Raw genomic sequence first — 23056 nt, forward strand, 5'->3', positions numbered from 1 at the left:
GGTAACAGTTGCCTAGTTATGAAGACCGTTCTTACTGAAACCAACAGCTCTTCACCTGGGCCGGTACAGATGTCATCTTTTGATATCAGAAGGCCAAAACACCGCCCTCAAATGTTGTGGAATGATCTTCTTGTACACTGTGACGATGTGTCACTCTGACTGGCTTAATAAAAAGCGGATCGGTCAATAGCTGGGCAGGATTTGCGGGCAGAGAGGATGCTGGGAAGAAGGTGGAGATGCCAGGAGACGCAGAGCAAGCAGGACGGGCAATACAGAGATGAGGTAATAATGCCACAAGGCAGAAAGTATATTAATAGAAATGGGTTAATTTAAGTTATAAAAGCTAGTCAGAAGCAAGCCTAAGCTAAGGCCGAGCTTTCATAAACAATAATAAGTCCTGACGGTCCGATGAAGAAGTCCGACTACACTCAAATCACAGTAATGCACCATTTTGTGAACATGCATCTTACTAAAAGGCATGAGCCAGGCACGAGCCACATTTAATGCCAACATTCAGGAAGCTGGGACAAGTGGAACTTGATGAGTTCCAGGCCAGCTGGTCTAGAGGGCAAGTTCCAGGCCAACTAGCGCTACACAGTAAGACCCTGTTAGTCCTCAGCTACTGCTCCAGCCTGCCTGCGTGCTGCCATGCCATGATGATAGTGGACTAAACCTCTAAAATGATAAGCCCCCAGTTAAATGCTTTCTCTTGTTAGAATTGCCTTGGTCATGGTGTCTCTCCACAGCAATAGAACAGTCATTAAGACACCTAACAAAGTGGTGAGAAAATTTAGGCTGGCTTCAATGTAAGAAACCTCAAGGGAACAGAAGCTTCCTAATGTTCTAATGCCTAATGTAATAACCAATGTTGTCACAACCCTAGGACCTCAGGGCATCAGCTTGTTGTAAATAAACAGAGTGCTAATGTGTATACATGAGCTACCATGTGGATTAAACAGCTAGACACTTGGAGAAACGTTAGCTCTAAGTATATCTGGCAGGACAGTTCTAGAACAAACTCGAATTTGAATCCATGGAAGGAAGACCTCATCAGTGGAGACAGGTGTCATCCAGTTGGCTCAAGGCCAGAAGAGAATAGAGGGACAGAAAATTGGATCCCCACCTGTCAGCTGAGACACTCTTTTCTTGCCCTTGGATGTCAGAAAGGGACCAGACTGAAAATCATTCTGTTGACTTTGAACTTGGTTCCAAGTCCTTTTGACTTGGACTGAGCCCCACTACCAAGTGTCCCCATTATCTGGCTTGTTAGACAAGCCTGTGTTAGACTTAGCCCCCATGATTGCATGAGCCAATCTCCTTAAAAAAAAAAAAAAAAAAAAAAAAAACAACCCAATACCTTTTAATGTTTCTAGCTCAATCTCTCTAGTATGCAAACCAAAATTCTTCAACCGACCTCATTTCCTTAGCCAGGTTTCAGTCTGGCAGCAGTCAAGTCATTTTTGTATGAATCTCACCCTGCTTTCTTTCTTGATTATTCTGAACCACCTGGCAGCCTTCAGTGCCAGGGCCCTAGTTGCTCTCTTGCTGTGATAAAACATTGACCAAAACCAATCTGGGGAGGAAAGAGTTTACAGGTACGGCCCCCCATTAAGGGAAACCAGGAGCTGAAGCGGGGACCATGAGGAACGCTGCCTACCAGCCTGCTCACAGGCTCAAGTTCAGCTACCGTTCTTACATACCCTAGGCTCACCTGCCTGGTAAGGGCACTGCCCATGGTATGCTGGGCCCTCCTACATCAATTAATAATCAAGAAAATGCCCCCCAGATATACCCACAGGCCAACCCAACGGAGACAACTCCTCAATTGAGGGTCTCTCTTCCCAGGTGTGTCAAGTTGAGAATGAAGCTGATTACCACACCAGTGGGAAACATTTCAGTCTCTCCCACATGACTGTTCTCTCCATCACTCAGCATCATGTGACCCACTCTATACTTTACCAGACTTCTCCCTCAACCACAATGTCATCTAGAAGAGAATAAGGACTGCTGTCTATTTTGTTCACTTTTATAATCTCTGAATTTCAATGTCTCAAGGTCAAGTCTTCAGTCAGTCGTTTTCAAACCCACTCACATTCATGTAAGAAAAATATATTTATTGAGAGTTCCAAAAGAACTTCATGGAGGAGGAAGTACAGACAAGATATTTGAGAGAAAACCAGCGGGAATGAAGACGGGTTTTCTATCTGGTGAGGCAGGACAGTCATTGTGTTTATTTTCTCTGCATATAAGATGCATTCTGGAAACTGCTTTCTCTGCTGAAGACCCCACAGCATAGCATTCCCAGCCTCCCACATCTCCCTAGAGCAGTGGCTCCCAACCTTCCTAATGCTGCACCCCTTTAATACAGTTCCTTGTGTTGTGGTGACTCCAACCATAAAATTATTTTGCTAATCCGTAACTGTTATTTTGCTATTGTTCTGAATCGTAATGTAAATATTTTTGGAGACAGAGGTTTGCCAAAGGGTTAGCGACCCGTAGGTTGAGAACCAAATTGTTCTGACCTAGAAGAACAATTTCACTGTAAATTCAGATTTGTAGACACAGCCTGAGTCGGGTATACCACCCCCGGCCCAGACAACCATGGCCAAAGGAATAGAAAACATCATCTGCCAGCAAATGGTTTTCAGTTTCTCAGGGATACTTTGTTCAAAGATAAAACTATTCATGGTCACTTATTAACGTTATAGATATTCAAACTTTTCTTAAATGTTCAACTTGGAAGTATCCCACGGAGATTATTATATTGTAATAATCACATTCAAAGGAGTCTTTAATTAATGTTTGGGAGAATTCATTTCAGTTAAATCAGTGGAACTTCTAGGCGTCCCATTTGACATCAATTCCTTACGCAATTTAACAGCACAGGCATTTGAGAAATCTGACTCGAAACAAGCAAACCTCCCCGTATGTTTAAGTCTGCGTTAACATAATAAATTAAACATAAATGACTAAGTTCTCAGCAACATTTCATTATTTTTGCATCAAACACTTGCCAGCTAAGAAGCACAAATTTAAAAATCAATTAGGCATTTGACTCCCAAGGCCAACATCACATATTGAAATAGGTCAATTATGTTAAAACACTTCACACTGCAAGCAATCGTTTCAATAAATATAAAAACAACTCCTGAGTTGGGTGTGGTGGCGCACGCCTTTAATCCCAACACTTGAGAGGCAGAGGCATGGGTCTCTGTGAGTTTGAGGCAGCAAGGTCTACATAGTGAGTTCCAGGACAGCCAGGACTATATAGAGAAACCCTGTTTCAAAACAAACACACACAAACACACACACACACTCCTGCACATGACTGCACTGAGGACTGGGAAATGTCTCCCAATCCTTTTCAGGTCTGTAATCACTATCAACTGTCCACGGGAGCTGCAGCGCTCTGGAGGCCTGTCAAAGGGAGTGAGTGGTTAGGGCCCCGGCAGGCCAGCCCAGGGCAGGGATGGTAAGGAACTGGAGCAACTTTACTTCATTCAATGTCAAAAGAGATAGATTGGACACTTGGATAGTTGTGGTGAGCAGAAGCAAGTGAAGTGATGGCCAGGGAGTGCTCCAGAGTTGCACAGGACCAGCAGCGACAGCTTCGGGGAGAATCCCAACTGCTAGTGCCGACTCTGGTGCTTAGGAGGATCTACTACACTGGCTGGACTGAGGTCGATCAACCGTCCCGGCCTTACAGCGCGGGCTCTCATTTGTGACTAAGGCTGTGAGTACTTACACAGCAAACTCCAGGTTCTCACAAGACACCATACTGCAGAACCGCTTCGGCTCACTAGAGGGAACTATAGCCTGTTATAGCTGAGCTTGTGTCCACACAGAACATTCTAGACGTATCCCCACTTTCTTCTGCTGTAAGGAAATCTAAATTTACAGAACTGGCTCATTACAAAATCTTTCCCTTTTAGCTCCTTCAGCTCCAGATGCCGTCACCAGACACATTACTAAGCAAGCAGGGTAACTGAAGGAAGGCAGGAAAGTAATGGCTGTGGATCAGTATGCTGGTCACAAGCCACTGACTGTCCATCAGGAATTGACACACCTCAGCAAGTCAAGAAGAAGAAAAGAATCTCTTTATAAAAAATATGGTTTACAATGAACTTTCAAAAACACATTTTTTTTTCAAAGCAAACTGCTCCTGTTTGAGGTTTGGACCCACAGAATGAAGAACAGAGAAAAGGAAGTGTAAGTACAGCAAAGAGAATTGTTACCGGGGCTACACATAGGAGACAGGCCCCGACCGTACGCACAGGCTGAAAGGCCGTTGCTGTGAGGGAAGGACAACCTTATCCCAGAGCTGAGGCAGAGAAGGGAGAAAGGCAGCGCGCTGAGGAGGGGACCTGCTTCAGTCAGATCTCTCTGGACTTGGTCGTGAGAGAGACAGGCGAGACTAAAGAAAACAGCGCTGGAGAGCTCAGTTCGTAGGTAACAAAGACGTCTCACACCTAAATACGCTTCCAGGAGCAGCATCCAGTGATCTGCCCCACTCGGAAGACAGTCCCACAGGCAGCTGGAGAGAAAGTGTGACCCAGGACTTGGAAGATACCAGCAAGAAAAGTTCTCGGGGGCATTGAGTACAGTGAAAAACGCTTTGCTGTTGCTGTTTGTTCTTGGTCTTCCCAGGCACAAGTAAAAAACAAAAGGAAAACCAAGGTTCTGTCCCCTGGCAGGACTCCACTTGGAACCCTCTCCAGAGGGCCACGTCCCTGGGGGTTTGGCTCCATTAAAGTCAGTATCAACTCATCCAAGGTCGACAGACACTGTGACCAAGACAACTAAGACCTTCCAGTGGAAGAAGCCACAAAGCAAATCAAATTAATACATGGACACCGCATCTTCAAACAGGTGCTCACTTCCCACTTAGAGTTAATTCAGTCTCTTCCATAACACTCCTGTAAGTTCTCTTTTCGAATGCCTCGAAGATGCTTTCTTCTCGTAATTAAGAGTCAAACCATTCCCAGTTAGGAGTCCTTGTCTGTGTCACTGGGCTGACGGAGTGACTCTGTCTTCTTTTCTGGGAGTTTAGCAGGCACATGTTCTGACACACAGATACTTTCATTCCTTGTCATGGTAGCAAACAGCATGTCCATCATCCCCAAGGTTTCTAGGAGTTCTCTTTGGTAATCAATTTCTTTTTCTACGAGTCCTTGAAGCACTATAAACTTTTTATCAACTACTGGTGACTGGCCAATCACAGGCAGATAAATATCTAAAAAGAGACAGAAAATACATTAACTAGAAACATTTTCTGTAAGTGAAATCACTGTTTATAAACAGTATGACACTAAATATAAAGACATTGAATACCAATATTTTTAATAATTAATTTGTGGTTTGCAGGAAACATAAGAATCAATCTGATTAAATGCATTTTGAAAAAAACAATTATACAAAATACAGAGTATGAAGAAAAAAAAAAAAAAAAAAAAGCCGGGCGATGGTGGCGCACGCCTTTAATTCCAGCACTTGGGAGGCAGAGCCAGGCGGATCGCTGTGAGTTCGAGGCCAGCCTGGGCTACCAAGTGAGCTCCAGGAAAGGCGCAAAGCTACACAGAGAAACCCTGTCTCGAAAAACCAAAAAAAAAAAAAAAAAAAAAAAAAAAAAAAAAAAAAAAACAGTGTATGGGGTCTTATTCTCATTTTCATATTAAAAACTACATGTCTGGGGGCTGGGGAGATGGCTGGGGGTAGAGCGTTTGCTTTACAAGCAGTTAAGATATGAACTTGATTCCCAGAACCCATAACAAAGAAAAGAAAAATAAACTGGACACCGGGCACACAATTAACTGTAGTTCAGCCCTTGGGGGGGGAGGTCGAGTCAGGCAGGCCCTGGGGCTTGCTGGCCACCAGCTGAGCTCAACAGTGAACTTCAGGTTCCATGAGAGAACCTGTTTCAGAAAAACAGATGAGAGTGGTGGAGGAAGACCCAGGATGCTGACATGAGGCAAACCTGAAACAAAGTATCAGGTATAGAGGGCCAGGAAGAGATGGAGCACATGAAAAGGCCTGAGGGTACAACATAAGTCACAGGCAGGACCAAGTGAAATCCAGAAACACTGGACTTGAGATTCGTAAATGACACAAAAGACCCTAACGTAAGGACTCAGAAGTAGACAGGGTGAATCCTCCTCATTGCGCCTTCCAGCAAAAGAGAAAAAGACCACTTCAGTGGGCTCCAGTTACACAACCCGGCCCTCTAGAGAAAGAGCTGCGATTCACTCGGCAAACACGTCTTCATTTGCTCACGCTTGTCGTGCTGGGAACCACCTGATGTTACTAATCTCTTCCAGCCAGGGGCCCAGGAGCCCCTGCATTTTCTTGTTTCCAAGCCCCTCAGGCCTCTCTACTCTACTGGACAAGAGAGCAGCCATCACAAACATCCCTATGGACTTGGGAAAATGGTTATGACTTGGAGACCACAGCAGAGACACAGGACTAAGGGATGACAGCTAAAAGCACCCTTGCCTTTTCACTGCGGCTGAGGACCGCAAGTGAAGAATCCAAGACCAAGCCCATGGGAAGACAAGGGAGGAAGGGGCTGGGACATCGGCCGGCCTGGCCAGAGCACTCAGGGTCACTTAATGGTAGTGCGGATGCCCCCAGCACGGTCCATTTGGCCTGACTGCTTTCCACCGTCTGAGTGTCCCACGCCCACACGGGTACTGGGCGAGTCCCTCTGGTGTAAGCCCTCCAGCTTGGCATCCTCTGGCTCCCGAGAGCAACCTGAGAGTGGATGCTACATGACCCACACTACTGAGGCTGCACACGGACACGCACTGGCCCAGCGGAACTCAGCCCAGCGACAGCCACCCTGTCTCCTCGGCAGGGAGAGCCACCTGCACCCCACTGTGCTGTACTAACTGCACTTGTCTCACTTTCTTCTCCCTCACTACTGCTGCTCACACTCTCCTCCTGACACTCTCCTCCTATCTGTGACCTCTCTGTCCTTTCACTAAGCCTGTTGTTATTTCTTAGAGCTGTACCTGTGAACTCCTAGCCAACCCTACCACGCCCTCAGGCCTTCCTCTTGCCTTCTTACTGGGGGTCCATCAGTTCTCGGGTGGTTTGCTGTATGTAAACATGGGTCTGGCTTTCAGCCATGACTGCAGGCTGCTTTCTTTCCTGTGTGCAGCAGACACAGACGTCAGGCACAGGTCTCCATACAGACACAGCAGAGCTATCCATCCCAAGAGATGTGCAAATCACAAAGAGAGTGGAAGAAATGCGGGGCAGTATGAGGCCGCCCCAGGGCGCTAACTAACTAACTGACTGACTGACTAACAGCTGGACCCGCAGAGACCGACAGAGCTGCAATACCTACCAAACAAAGGACCTCAGAGAGGCAACCATGAAGCAGATGAAAGAAGTAAAAAGTCAGACCAAAGACACCAACAAGGAATGCCTCAGAAGGATTCTAAGGAAAAACCAAATGGAAACCTTGGATATAAAAGATCCAGTAAGTCAAAATCGCAGTGGAAAACATCTGGATTAAGTCAAGCAGGAGTGGGCCGAGGAATTATCACATCCACACACACTGTCAACAACCAAAGCAAACACACAGATTCCAAGAGCTCTGGGGCATGACAAAAGAAAACCTAAGAATCTTCGCTGTAGAAGCATACAAAATCCAGACAATAAGACTGGAGCAGAAAATTTCAAATCCAGGGCAAGATGAAGACATCCAAATACAGGAGGCACTCGAAACCCTAAACACGCATACCCAGTGAAGAGCCTTTCTATGTCGTACCATAGCCAACACGGAACAAACCACCACACCAGAGCAGGACCAAGCTCCTCACAGAGAGAGCTGAGCTCACTGCTAGACCATCAGAGCTTTCCGCAGGGCAGGGAAACATGAAGTGATCTCAAGCCCGAGAGGAGTAACTGCCAGGAGAACTCCATCCAATGGAGCCAGCCTTTAGAACTGATGGAGGACGGAGACTAAGCAAAGCATGACCACTCAAGCAGCAGAGAAGACGACCCTGAAGGACGCCAACACACGGACAAGAAAGTCACAGTAACAGGAGCAGAGAGAAGTGTCCAGAGAAGAGAGACGAGCAAAAGAGCATTAGGAAAGATCAGACGGTTTCAATTCAAAAACCAGCAAATCTCTAAGATGAACGGAAGAGGGAGAAAAGAGCAAAGGTCAATTTGGGGAAAACAAGGATCTTATAGGAATTAGTAAGCAGTCGTAAATTTTCTCAGGTCCCACCGTCCACACGGTCCTGCAGCCGCTTGTAAAATAATCATTCAGACTTATTAATTGTATGGCCTATGGCAGGCTTCTGGCTAGCTAGCCCTTATAATTTAACCCATTTCTATTAACCTGTAAGTTGCCACGTGGTGTGGCATTACTGATCTGCTGGCATCTTGCTGCTCCTTCTGCGGTGGCAGCTGGCGTCTCTTCCGCCTCTGCCTTCCTCTTTCCTGTCTCTCTCCTTGGATTTCCCTCCTGCCTTTCAGCTGCCTTGCCATAGGCCAAAGCAGCTTGTTTATTAACCAATGAGAACAACATGTATTCACAGTGTACAGAAAGACATCCCCCAGCATTAGCACACACTTCTCAATTCTAACCCCAAATATAAATGATTTCTCCCATTGAAGCACGCAGGCTTGGCTGTACATAGTGGCACATGCCTACAATGCCAGCAGTTGGGACCCACACCTGGGCAACCACACATTCTTATAAACCATATAAACATAAACAAATACACACACATACACACACAAACAATAAATTAACTAATTAAAAAAAAAAAAGACTACCATTACAGATGTTTATGGGAAAAACTTTCTTAAGTTGTAATTTTCCTAGTCCAATCAATTCAAATCTCCCCCGTAACATTTACTACATTTTCACTGCACCTGTACCTCTAGGTTTTCTGTTTCAGGTTCTTTAATCTTTTTCAATGCTGAGGCTCAAACTCAGGAGCCCAGACGTGCTGACAAATGTCCGCTGCTGAGCTCTCGGGTCCCAATACCTCCACTTTCACAAGCATGCTGGAAGGTTTAAGTTTTACAACTACTCACCAATGACTATTTCAGCAGCATTAATCAGAACAGGGGCAAATCTCGGCTGAGACAGATTCCTACAAAGCAAAAGTTCTGTTTAATGAATCTTGCAAGGCCTGTCCCTGGAGCTTGAGCTGGCTTTTGGGAACCTGTTCCCCATGCTGGGTTGCCTTGCCCAGCCTTGATGCAGGGGGAGGAGCTTGGTCCTGCCTCAACTTGGTGTGCCATGCTTTGTTGACGCCCATGGGAGGCCTGACCCTTTCTGAACATAGACTGGGGAGGAGTAGATAGGAGGAGGGGAGGCAAAGGAAGGGGAAGAGAACAGGAGGAAAGGAAGGAGAGGAAACTACAGTTGGGATATAAAATAAATGAAAAAATTTAATTAATAATAATAATATAAATTACATAAATAAATATATAGAAAGAGAGAAAAACATCCCTAAAACAAACATTAATTGTTCCACCAGCTATCTGTAAAGAGCAAACTAGAAGTAGGTGTCTCCCACTGGGTAGTAACAGAGGACTTAAGCCACAAAACCCAAGTCACGCATACCTTATCAAAAAGTTCAGAACCCGGGTAATCTCCTTCTCGTCCCGACCTGCAAGAGCATTGGCAAGGACTCCTCTCCGATTCAGTTCCTTTATGATGGAAACTGTAACCTCGGGCGTCTTTATTACACAGTTAGGCTAGAGAAAGGTTCAGAGTCAGAGCAGCCAAAAGACAGACAAGAAGAAGATCACTCCACGGCAATACACTGCCAAGCTTATCTTCACACTCCCAAGTCATGGTAAATCCTAAACCCATTGTCAAGATGCTTCCCCCACATGTCCCTTCCCTTTTCTTCTGACAGGGTCTCACTTTACGAGTCTTATCAGGCCTTGGAATTTAATATATCCCAGCTTGACCTCAAACTTGTCATCTGCCTGCCTCAGCCTCCCAAGTGCTGGGATTAGAGGCAAGAGCCATAACACCAGAGACTATTTTTTTGGTTTTTCGAGAAAGGGTTTCTCTGTGTAGCCCTGGTTGTCCTGGAACTCACTCTGTAGACCAGGCTGGCCACCGGCCTCTGCCTCCTTAATGCTGTATTATAGATTATAAGTGTATACCACCATGGCCCAGGTAGAATGATTCTTCAAATGCTCCTCACTAGCTCAGCATGGCAGCATACATCTATGATCTCAATGCTGGGAAGAAAAACAAGTGGATCCTGAGGCCTCACTGGCAAGCCAGCCAGCTACCTGGTGAGCTCCCAGTTCGGTAACAGACCCTGTCTTGGATAGACTTTTTTTTTTAAGATGAAAACATTTATCTCAACAAGAAGTCAAAATTCTGCTGGGCGGTGGTGGCGCACGCCTTTAATCCCAGCACTCGAGAGGCAGAGCCAGGCGGATCTCTGCGAGTTCGAGGCCAGCCTGGGCTACCAAGTGAGTTCCAAGAAAGGCGCAAAGCTACACAGAGAAACCCTGTCTCGAAAAACCAAAAAAAAAAAAAAAAAGAAGTCAAAATTCAAAACTCACAAAAGCAAACTAGTTATTGTGCCTCCTTTTCACTTAAAGGAGACTGAATTTTTGCTTAACTGTTACTTGTAAATCTTAACTTTAAGTTTAGCTCCTAAAATCTCTGGGAGGTATAAGATATGCATATCATACTTAATCCACAAATATAATTCAAATTTATAATAGTCTGTTTCCCAAAGAATTAACAATTGTTAAGTGTAAAGTACAAAAAGCCTGTTTAGCATTGTTTATGATTTGTCCTAGAAGGGCCAAAAGGATATCCTACGGAAAACATTGGATAGACTTTTTATCACCTGACACAAGCCAGGGTCATCTGGGAAAAAGGAATGTCAACTGAAAAATGCCTCCATTATACTGGCCTGTGGACAAGTCTATGGTGTATTTTCCTGATGTAGATGCCCAGCTCACCATGGTGGTGCCACCCCGGCAGGTGGTTCTGGGTTGTACAAGAAAACAGGCTAAGCAAACCATGGGGAGCAAGCCAGTAAGCAGTGTTCCTCCATGGCTTCTACCTCAGTTCCTCACATGCATATACATGCACCCTGCCACACACACCAACAAAATTAAAAAATACTCAGTGAAAAGAAAATGTTTCTCACTCACCTCAAGCACTCTGTCAAGTGCCTTTGAGATCCGAAAACTTTTCAGGTCCCTGTCATACCATTCTAGATGTTTCTTTGCTGGCCTATTGATCATGATATCATCCTGAATGATAAAGCAAATTTATAGAGGAAGGAAATTAGTATCTATATAGTTCCATTAGAAATCAATGTTTTCCAGTAGAGCGAGCCCTGGCGATATGAGTGAGGGGGACCCGGATGTGAGGGCCCGAGAGCAGAACTTGCTACTAGGGCTCCTTGCTGCAGGCTGCATTGGGTGAGCTAGCCGAGGCAGTGCTGGAGAGCTCACTGGGATCGTGAGGAGGAGGAAAGCCAGGGAGCTGACCAACCCAGGCCCAGAGCCAGGGCTGTGAGCTGGTCCACGCCAGCATCCACCCCATCTGTCAACTGTTAGAGTATGTGAAGGGGACGAACCTCCGGATCCCAAACAGCAGGATCTCCACGTCACTGAACATCAAAGATATCCAAGAGGAGCCCCAGTGAGAGTCCGTTATCAGTGGTGTAGCAGAAGCCAGAGGCCTCTCGTCAGAACAATGACTCAGGGCAGTGAACACTTACAAGTGAACGTGAACAGACTGAAGGGTGAGCTGTGTGCCTCACCGGGCCACACTACAGCTTCCATGACAGGATTCTTCTCCTTTGTTTTTGTTCTGATTTGTTTCTTTGGTTTGGTTTTTCTTTTAAATTTGGTTTTGTGTTTTGGGGGAAAGGTTGCAAGGGCAGAGGGCAATGTGAGGGGGCAGGGAGATGAATGGGATTGAGATGCATGATGTGAAATTCACAAAGAATCAATAAGAGTAAAAAAATAGATATTTTCATAATAAAGTGATACATACATTTTAAAGTCAGGATGCTTTTACACTACATGACAAATAATGTCCATAATCCAAATGTTACACTTTGCCATGTTAATGTGCTCTTATGATTTTTAGCATATATATATGCGCATATATATATGCACAAGTGACTCTATTCTGAGCAAAATTTCTCAAAAAAAAAATTGAATAAGGCAGGTTGTATGACTACATATAAAGAGAAATAAAACAAACCAGAGACTAAGATCTAATCATCACAACTCTGATGACCTCCGGGGTTGGTCAGAACTTTACACTCAGTCCTTCCTCTCTGACACAAGGTGGCATTACAGGCATACACTGTTTAGAGGAAAAAAATCAGATCGTGGGAGACAGACACTATTTTGAAGATGGTAAAGCACTATGTTATGTCATGATTCAGGGTATTAAGTAGTCCCTGCTCCCCATTATTCTTCAACAATGTTCTATAGCAATCTGGAACCAACTTTGATGGAGCAAGAACCAAAAAAATGTACATATTGTGCAAATCATTCTTTGCAATAAATTCCAGGAATGGGTAGAATTGACCCTTCTAAGAAATGTCATATTTTAAAAATAATAACAAAAACCATAATCACCCGTTGCTTCATGTAATTTTTTCCTTTAATAAAGGTCCGATATGCAGGCCTCCTCCTCCTCTGGAGAGATTCCTTCTTTGCTTCAGATTTCCGGTGTTTAACGCTCAGTATTCCATTGGTCATTCCTACAACTATCGTCTCATCTTCATGCTAATGGGAATCAGAAAAGTCCGGCTATTGTTAACCAACAGTCTAGTACCTTTAGCTCAAAACAGCATTTGCACATCATGTCCGATACTTATCTAACTACCCACAGTTCCAGTCAATACACACACTCCTAATAATGATCTGCTCAAAATGTTATAGCAAAATCCCTCTTCCTCCAGGGTACCACTATCGGGACAGACCTTCTTATCCTCATTCAGCACTGCGGGGAAGGGCATGTGAGGATCATGCTGATGTTGGCTGACCAACATCAGGTGGCTGGTGTTAATGGCATCCTGACAAGCTTCAAAATAATTGTCTATGTTCTCTGAGTAGAAAAGGGACTACGCAATAGCATGACTTTCGTCAGCTGGCTCCTCGACAAGAGTTTCTCTTTACTTTTCCTCTCCAGGTGGAGATTTCCACATCACATATTCGGGTATCCTCCAGCCCAAATGTGGCTCCTCATGAAACCTGACAGTGAACATTCCAGAAAGCACAGTGCTCACTCCACTGCTCCTGCCCTCTCTGCCTTTTCTGGAGCCAATCTGGCACTCTTGAGCTTTGTAACGCCCTTGGGTGGGTTGAAGGGAGAGTTAACAAGGTCCTAGTCCAGCCTCGGTGTGACCATGACAGCAATCAGTGCCACCAAGTGGGAATTCATGCAGGAATCAGGTAACGTCACATCCTGGCCTCAACAGCTAACGTGCCTTAATAAGTCTAAAGACTCCTCTTTACTTTCACTTTGTAGGCACAGTGTGTAACAACGTGAGAAGAGCTGGAAGTACGTACAGAAAGCGCCAGACTCAAGATGGAAGCTGCGTAGTCAAAGCTGTGAACCACTTTGTAGGAAGTTGTGCTGTAGACCTTGACTTTCCTGTGAGAAAGAAAGCTCTGTCAAGTCACCTCAGAAATGAGGGAAAAGATCAAGTGTCTGTCTTTAGCAAACTATATGACTATGACAATTTATAGTCCAAGCTGGGTGGCAGTGGTGCACGCCTTTAATCCCAGCACTCGGGAGGCAGAGCCAAGCGGATCTCTGTGAGTTTGAGGCCAGCCTAGGCTACAGAGTGAGATCCAGGACAGGCTCCAAAACTACACAGAGAAATCGTCTCAAAATACCAAAAAAAAAAAAAAAAAGAAAGAAAGAAAGAAAAAGGAAAAAAAAAACCTGGGCGCTGGTGGCCCAGGCAGGTGGATCTCTGTGAGTTCGAGGATCAACCTCCCAAATGCTGAGATTAAAGGCATGGGCCACTACTCCCAGCTAAAGTTTTATATTTTAAAGGATGCAACCTGGAACTACATATATCTGCAGACTAAAACTTTCAAAATACATATGTATATATAAAAATGACTTTAAAAGAAGCTACAGGAAAATAGGCCATTTCAAAAGATCAGTGCTCAAGTGGATAACCAATACTGTTCAAGTGTATAAGCTAAAGCAATCGATCAATTATTTCTGGGGAAATGTAAGTAGTTATATGTAAATGAAAGGTCAAACTATTTTCAAATCAATAGATTTTTATCCTCTATGAAAACCGTTAGAACATTTTATCACAAATACTGCTAAAAATAACGCAGTTTCTCAAGCAGTAAGTGCCAATAACGATGCACAAGAAAGCTAGAATGCTACCTATCCAGTGAGCCGGAGAGTAGCCTCTGTCCAGAGCTGCTCAGACACAAGCACGTCACAGTCTTATGATGATTTTTCAAAGACACCAGCAACTGCCCTCCTTTTAGCATGTCCCAGACTTTAACGTAACGACCTCCTGTGGGAAGAAAGAAGAGCGAGTTTGATGTTCTGCTTACATTCTCCGAGTGAGGAAGGTCTGCAGCACTCACTGCTCACGGGCGCTAAGGGCAGCTTCTGGAGCCAGACCTCACGTGCGGGCCCCTCCCAGCACTGGGAGTGGTGCTGGGTGGGAGTCCCTACTCACGGAACGTTAACGTGACTACGCTACTGCTTATTTTAGGTACAGCAAACGAACAGGAACCGAAAGTCTTTCAAGGATAATAGATTCCCTGAGAGAAATGCTGGGCCGCCCGCAAGAGGGCTCAGTCGGTAAAGGCCCTTCCCACCAAGACCGAAGGCCTGAGTGTGATCCCTGGACCCCATGGTGGGAGGCAGCTGACTCCTGAAAGGTGATCTTTGAACTCCAATCATGTACACATGTACACACACACACACACACACACACACACACACACACACACATACACACACACTAAAAAAAAAATGGAAATCAATAATATAACTGTTTCCTAAAAATTTTATGAACCCCACCAAAAAAAATTTACTCTAAGAATCATAAAGGTCTTTAAAAGGTAATTTAATTCTATGATTTAAAAAGTATTTTGTTAGGACCTGGAGAGATGGCTTAGCAGTTAAGAGCACTTGCTGCTCTTTCAGAAGACCTGGGTTCAGTTCCCAGCACCCACATGGTGGCTCGCAACCATCCATAAATCCAGTTCCAGGGAATCTGACACCCTCTTCTGGCCTCTGAGCGCACCATGTTGCCTTGGACAAACTAGCTGATTCTTTCTTTATCTCCTTAACTGTAAACAGAATGCTAACTGCCTGGGAGGACTGCCCAGCATTAGGATGCCATGCAAACAACAGAACAGTGTCGTCAGTGCGGGTCCGACAGAGTGAGTGACAGCTACTGCCACCCCACTTACCAACCGCACAAAGGCTTAGGTATGTAAGTCAGGCGAACACCAGCAATCCACAAATGGCAACTCATAAAGAAAAATCTAATCTATCTGAGACCAGAAACAGTGCTGAAAGCTCTTTTGAAAAGCAATACCTGAAGACACCAGGAGACCGCCGGAGGGGAAAAGCAGGACGCTCTCCACAGGCTGACCGTGCTCGACACAGAGAACATTTTTATTTGTCCGAGCATCAAACATCTTCACGGTGTGATCATATGACCCTGAAATGTCAATGTTTGTATTATGTGAATTTTGCTCTTTGAAACAATAAAAAGTTTGTGTATCCACACAATGAAATTAAAAGGACAAAAACATATGAGATTTTTTTTTTTTGAAAACACACACATGATTCATAAAGTCAGTACTTTCAAGCCTTCTGCTGCTACTGTTTCTAAAGCACTCTGTAATACTTCAAGCTCCTGGCACCATGTCACCCACACAAACTGAGCTCCACCTATACACTGGGACTCTGTGACAACCAGGCACCATGAGCCTACTGCAACCTGATCTCTTATGATGCAGTCAAACAGCTGAAGATATTCTCAAACACATTAGAAGAAACAAAACCCACTAGCAAGAGAAGAAAAAGGAAACAAAAAAATTGACTTTAATCAAAACCATATATATATATAAATGGTGCTGAGAATTGAACCCAGGGTCTCATACAGACTAGGTGAGTGCTCCACCACTGACCTATACCCCTGACCCTACTAAAGTAAATTTAAACCCCTCCACCGCAAAAGAATGCACAGCAGTAAGTGGAAAGAGATCACCAACCTGTTACAAAGAGGTCTGGGTTCAGTTTGCTAGCACAGCCACACCTCACATAATCAGAATGCTCTTTGAATGTCAGAATTTCTTTGGAGTTTGGAATATCCCATAATTTAACTGTATAATCATCAGCTCCAGAGACCACATGGTATTTGTCAGCTGTAAAATCTACTGTATGAACTGCTCTGAAAGATGAAAAGTCAACAGATTACAAAAAAGGGGATCTCTACTGTTTGTATCTTCTAACATGAAGTGTTCCTTCCTAGATTTCAAACAAACAAAACAAACCAACAAAAACCCCTCGGGTTCAGGCCAGCGAGATGGCTCCCTGGGTAAAGGCACTGGCTGTCAAGCCTGATGGCCTGAGTTCTCTCCCTGGGGCCACCACAACGAAAGGGGAGAACCAACTTCTGAATGTTGTTCTCTGATCTCCACATGAATGCTATGGCATGTGCACACCCAAACACGCACAATAACTAAATAAACATTCAACTCCAGAAAATAGAAAATACTTATAAAAAACTAAGAGAAAAGGGAAAAACTTTAAAATGGGTGTTGGTATATAAGTGTAATACTATGGACAAAAGTGTAATACTATGTACCAAAGTGTAATACTATGTACCAAAGTGTAATACTATGGACTGAAGTATAATACTATGTACCAAAGTGTAATACTATGGACTAAAGTATAATACTATGTACCAAAGTGTAATACTATGGACTAAAGTATAATACTATGTACCAAAGTGTAATACTATGGACTGAAGTGTAATATTATGTTACTATTAGGTTGACAAGGATATTAAGTAACAAAATGCAGTAATTAGTAAAAATTAAGTTCTAAATGTTGCAACAAGAGTAATTTTTAAAGTATTTATATTTATTTACTTATTTCATGTGTATGGTGTTTTATCTGCATGCATGTCTAGTGCCCTCAGATGTCCTGGGACTGGGCTTAGAGACAGTTGTGAGCCACCATATGGCTCAAAACTTCTATAAGAGCAACTCTGAGCCACTGAGCCATCTCTCCAGCTCTGCAAAGGTACACTTTTTAAAAAACATAACAAAGAGCTCCTTCAAAACACCCGAGAAAGACTTGCCACAGAACAGAATCCTATTAAAACAGCTTTTGTTGAGTGTTTCAATGATGATGGGTACAAACATCCTAACAGCTTGTAATTAAAATAAAAAGAAAGAAACACTTTGGTATTTTAAATCAGTAGCAGACTTCAGCAATGACTTTAGTAATCCTAAAACAAAAGTTAGAAAACCGAATTCATCAAGGGGCAAATACCACAAATCCAAGAAAAGAAAGGCAGCATGACATCAGTGTGAGCAGATCTGAGAGAGCTGGCCTACAGCATCCCTAGAGCCGTAAGGCTGCTGTTAGAGCAGTGGGTTCGTATCTTCAACCGCTCAGATCCCACTGCACCTCCTAGAAAGGAAGACCCTTTCTAAAACATCACACACAACTCTAGAGCAGTCACAAGCTCTAGGAACTGGACGGTGGGACTCAGGTTAAGTCCTTTGTCTGAGAACAACAGGAAATAAAGTACATATGGGTGTACTCTTCACACAACCAATATGTGTTTATCAAAAGCATGAAGGCTGAGCTCTCAAGAGAAAAACAACAAATGAACACAACACACATCAAACTGGCTCTTACTTTGTGTGACCTTCAAACTGCCTGAGGGGCGCCCTCCCACTTATATCAAAAAGTTGAACCACACCATCTTCACTGCCAGCGACAAGCAATTGGCCATCCTGTCGAAAAGTAGCACAGTATGCTGTGTCCTTAAAACGGGAAAAGGTTTTTATAGGTTCTTGAGAGTACCGGCCATAAATGTGGATCTGTAAGAGAAAAAGCAGTATTTCACTAGAAGGAAGGCCCACGCTCGGCAGTAAACCCTATCACAAGAGCAAAGACGATCACTACTGCACTTACTCTTGAAGAGGCTGTGACTGCGTAGTTATATGGAGGCTGAGGAGAAAAGTCAACTTTGGACACCGCACCAAATTCCTTAATCTGCACAGGAGTCTTAATGAAAAACAAGAAGAGTATTGGCAGAGTTAAAAAGGGCGAGCCACAGTTAAGCATTATGCTATTTCCTGCAGACTGTTTCCTTTTGTCCTTAGTACCAGTTAGTAGGTTGTATTACAGAGAAATACAAGGCAAAGAGAAAGGAAAGGGTGAAGCAGAATCCACTCTGCTGCCCACCCCCCAGCCTTCCCTTTGACACGCCAGAAAATAAGGACAGCTGGAGAGCGACATCCCACTGTCTCAGAGGCTGACTTTATTCCGGTTCCCACCAAGAAAAGAACGAGCTAAGTCTACATCAATCAACTATGATTTTAAGTTAATACAAAGATGATCAGACCATGTAAACGGATCTTTATCTTTTTTGCGCCCACTAACCGACTTTAGCAATCTTTGTACATAAGCAATAAATTTACCATCCATTTTTATAAAGATACACCATAATTTACAGAGCCAATCCACGTCTAATGAACATATATTTTAAGAATTCCAATATTACAGTGGATACATCAATAAACACTTTTACATGTCTTAGTAAACTTTTCAAAGTAGGCCATGTTTCAAGCTATGAGTACAGAGCAACAATGTTTTTATAGTTATGACATTTATTGTCAATTCCCTCCCTCAATTTTTTTTCATCTATGCCAATATAACAAAATAAACAGTATCTAAATTGTTATCTTATTTGGTTTTATGTTGTGCTTTTTTTTTAACCTTATTTATTTGTATTTCTGTGTATGTGTGTATCTGCTTGTCTAAACATGCACGTGTGAAATGCCTGCTGAGGCTAGCAAAAGATGTTAGATCCCCTGGAAACAGAGTTAAAGGCAACTATAAGCTGCCAATGTGCTGGGAACTGAACCCAGGTCCTCTGCAAGAGCATCAAGTGCTCTTGATTTCCTGTAGCCGAGACTACCCTCAACCTCCCTGAGTAACTAAGAATGACTCTGAACTTATCCTCTGGCCTCCAGCTCTCAAGTGCTGGGATTACAGGCATGTACCACCAAATAGGTTTGTGCAAGGCTGGAAACTGAACCCAGGGCTTATACATGCCAGGCAAGCACTCTACCAACTGAGCTACATCCGTTTTTGGCTTGTGAGTGAGGCTCAGTCTCTTTATATTTTTATTATCCGATTATATTTCATTTTCCACAAACCTAATTCCAAACATTTTCTAGTTTTCTAGGTTCTCAATTAAAAACAAACAAACGAACAAACAGAAAACATTGCAAGCCTAATTAGAAGGTACAGAGAAGCTAATTTCAAAATAAGAAAAAGCAAATAAGTTTTCCTGCATATAAGATTCAAGTTTTACAGTTTCATTTGCCATCACACACATGTTCTACATTAAGCATCTGCATGGCTAAAATAATTAAGTGGTATGGATTTTTACATGACACTCTAAGAAAAAATAGATAACAAAGTATCCACTTGAACTATTATTTAGTTAATGGTTCTGCCTGCCTAAGCTGGAAAAACTGATATAAATGGATACAAAAATGTCCAAATTCCCTCCTCCCTCATTTCCTCTCATTCTTTACCTTATAATTGTTCCAGTACAGAGTGTCTTGGGTGATTTTTTCACCAAGTACAGGATATGTCTGAATTGCTACAGGTTTATAACCAGCCATGATTTCATATAATTCCACTGTTGTCCAGGGGTCAATAATCTGGAACTGATGTCAGGATAACTGCAGCGACTCTGCCTTATGTCTGAAAAAGGAACACATTTTAAAGTACATATTGTTTATTAACGTTCACCTACAAGTATAATTCTCCTTCTGCGTTCTTTCAAAGACTGTGTGGAACTTCATAGATTAATGACCAATAAACCATTTCATTAGAACCCTAGAAGAGAGAGACACTTAAGAATATAGATCAAGGGTACCACAGTGCACCATCTGTACATACTGGCTGTATATGTATGTTCTCCTCAAACCTCCAAGAGCAGTCTGCAACACTTGAGAATAAATATGACTCGACATTGCAAGAGGCGAACCAGAAAAGCATGCAGGCCTACAATATTCATTTTCTTGACAATATTCACTTTCTTCTATATTTCTAATAGAGAATTCTAATATAGAATTAGAAATATAAAATTATCTCTACAGACTTGACTTCCTAAAGAAAAAGATACCAAGAAGAAAGTAAAACAAAGCTAATGTTTTAGTGTAGAAGCCTATGATGAAATTAGAGATAATGTGCTGACATAAGGCATACAATTCAATGTTAAAAGGTTTAAACTGAAATAGAGCAAACTTAAAATGGGAGAATAGGATTTAAAAAAAAAATGAATTAAAGCTCTTAACATGCAATGAAACTAAAACATCTTCCAAGAAGCAGTCAACTGAAGACAAGTCATCAGGTGATTGGTACCAGTGATGCTACGCTACATCCAGTCTGAAAAGCCTGCAAGATGACATCAGTAATGCCAGAAGTAAAAACAGTATGACATGTTTTAACTGCTATTTTGATGAAGCAAAGCAAACCAAGATTCTATTCAGTCAAACACGTACAATGTGCAAGATAGCATTCATCACTGGGAATACAAGGACAATAAACAGACATGATCTATACCTTCAAATACTCGAAATGATTGGGCCTATGAGGAATCCAGACTTAGCTTTCCTCCTCATTCCCAAGACTCAAAGAAGCACAAAAATTTCATCTCTCAAAGATTTCTTTATGTGCAAGTGTGTGTGTGTGTGTGTGTGTGTGTGTGTAAAGCCAGAGAGCCTTTCTCTACAGTGCTTCACCTTATTTCTGAGACAGGATGAGGTCTCTCATTGAACATAAAACTCACCAACTGACAATAATGCCTAGCTAGTGAGCCTGACTAGCAAGTCTGGGGGATCCTCCTGTCTCTGGCTCCCAGCACTGGGATGATAGAAACACTCCAAGGCCTCCTTTTCCCCTGGGTGCTCAGGATTGACCCCACTACATCCACGAAGACGTCTCCCCAGCCCTTAATCTCTCAACTATTTCTAAACCTCAAGTCCACGTAAGCCTAGTTCAATTGCACTAACTTGTGTCTTTTTGACTACTGAAATAAAAGCAACACCATTTGAAAGTCTCCTGGATGCCCACATCCATCTTCCAAATAGTTACCAGTGCACTACAAAACTGAACACGGCCCAGAAAATGAAGCTAGCTCCATAGCATGTAAGGTTCCCTTTGCTCTGGCCTGTGTCACCTCTTGCTATTAACCAACTGTTTACCATTCTCTAAACTCAGCACATTCATTCATTCATTCATTCTTGCTTCAACACATGCTCTCCACCAGGAATGCCCTTTCTATCTACTAAGGTCACCAAAGGAAATCAGACTGTCCTTCAGAAATTCCTCCTGCCTTCTGAGACTGGGTGCTCTCTCCCACGATCCTATTTGGCTCTATTTCTGTGAGTGCCCATAATCACACTGCATTGTAATAACCTCTTTTTCCAGTTAAATTGAACAATATATTGGAAGTATTTGCTTGGGAAAATGATTAAATATATTGAAAATATAGTCAAAATCAATAGCGGTCTATAATAAGAACAATGCTATACAGCATGTGTTCAAAGTTACTTTCTATCAAGGGACAACCAACAGGCAAAATAGGGGATGTTCTATGGTTAATGGCATAAGAAGAAAAACTCACAATTTTTACAGAGTTCCCCAATAATCACAGAAACAATCGTTGTTGTTGTTGTTGTTGTTTGTGAAAGAGAGAAGAATTCTTTGAGGTCAAGGGCTACTTCATTTAATTCCCACCAAATCACTGTACATATGACAGGATGTTTATCTGTTTTAAAAAAAAATCTTAGTTCACTAGATACACAAAAACAAGCACCTGAATAGATCCAAGGAAGAGTACCTCCTAAGTCTATTTTTCAAGAAATAAAAGCATTTGGAGGAAAGAAGTGAAAAGTAGCAATGACTTGCTAGTTTAAAAAAATGAACAGTATTAGTGGGACGTGTGAAGGAAGACAGTGCAAATAGCGAGATGCTGTGAAAACGAATGAGAGAAAACTGACTGGACCAAAGTCAGGGCCTAAGAAACTGGAGTTCACTGAACAACCGGTATTATTACTGCAATACAATGTGTGATCAAATAAACTCTGTAATCAGAGTACTGAGAACATGGACGAGGAAGATATTTAATGCTACCTGGAAAGAGTATGCCATTTCAGCGGGGTCTATAAGCATAACATTACGTGATGGACATAAAAGGAGTAAGCCATAGCGCCGAGGGAGACGAATACCCGGCCATTCTCAAGTCACTAAGACAGAAGTCTGTCCTTGGCTTCGGAGAAGAGCAGGTTATTCCAGAGACTGACAGCGGTGGCTAGGAGAGCGACGACAGAGGAGCAAAGCCTGGGTCGAAATTAAATCGCAGGGACCCTCGGAGGCAGGTAAGCTCAGTGATCTGGAGCCTTGGGAAGCCCAGAGCAGCATGTCCGGCTTGTCAAGAGACCACAGTGAGGCCTGAGCGGAGCCTGGGCCGCCAGTGGCCATCGCCTACCTCTGCGGGGGCCCCGAGGGTCCGCCGGGGCACCCCGATCCCCAGGACGACTCCCCAGACTGGGCCAGCTCCCTACAGCGGACGTCTCTGCAGCACTCGCTCAAACTCACGCGGACCCGCCAGGAGCCGGAAACGCGAGGGCGCGGGAGCGCGTCGCGGGGGGATGACGTCACGGCGCGTGTGCGGCAGCCGTGCGCCGCCGGGAACTAGGAGGAAGGGTCCCCGGTGGGTGGAGCAGCCGGGGACGGGGCCGTGGGCTTCCCTCGGGCGACCCGCCACTG

The 23056-nt window shown here is 43.5% G+C and overlaps 1 protein-coding gene across 1 annotated transcript; it reads right to left on the reverse strand.

Moving 5' to 3' along the window:
* Window positions 1-4075: 4075 nt before the first annotated feature.
* Utp15 (UTP15 small subunit processome component) lies at window positions 4076-22987 on the reverse strand. The gene is made up of 13 exons (XM_006985762.4): window positions 22776-22987; window positions 19813-19984; window positions 18179-18271; window positions 17900-18084; window positions 16240-16418; window positions 15558-15683; window positions 14384-14519; window positions 13543-13627; window positions 12607-12756; window positions 11158-11259; window positions 9590-9723; window positions 9055-9113; window positions 4076-5233 (listed from the first exon to the last, which is right to left on the reverse strand). The coding sequence occupies exons 2-13, from the start codon at window positions 19900-19902 to the stop codon at window positions 4986-4988; spliced, it is 1587 nt and encodes a 528-aa protein (XP_006985824.2). The 5' UTR covers window positions 19903-19984; window positions 22776-22987; the 3' UTR covers window positions 4076-4985.
* Window positions 22988-23056: the final 69 nt, after the last annotated feature.

This window comes from Peromyscus maniculatus, chromosome 15, assembly GCF_049852395.1.
Source record: "Peromyscus maniculatus bairdii isolate BWxNUB_F1_BW_parent chromosome 15, HU_Pman_BW_mat_3.1, whole genome shotgun sequence".
Taxonomy (NCBI): Eukaryota; Metazoa; Chordata; class Mammalia; order Rodentia; family Cricetidae; genus Peromyscus; species Peromyscus maniculatus.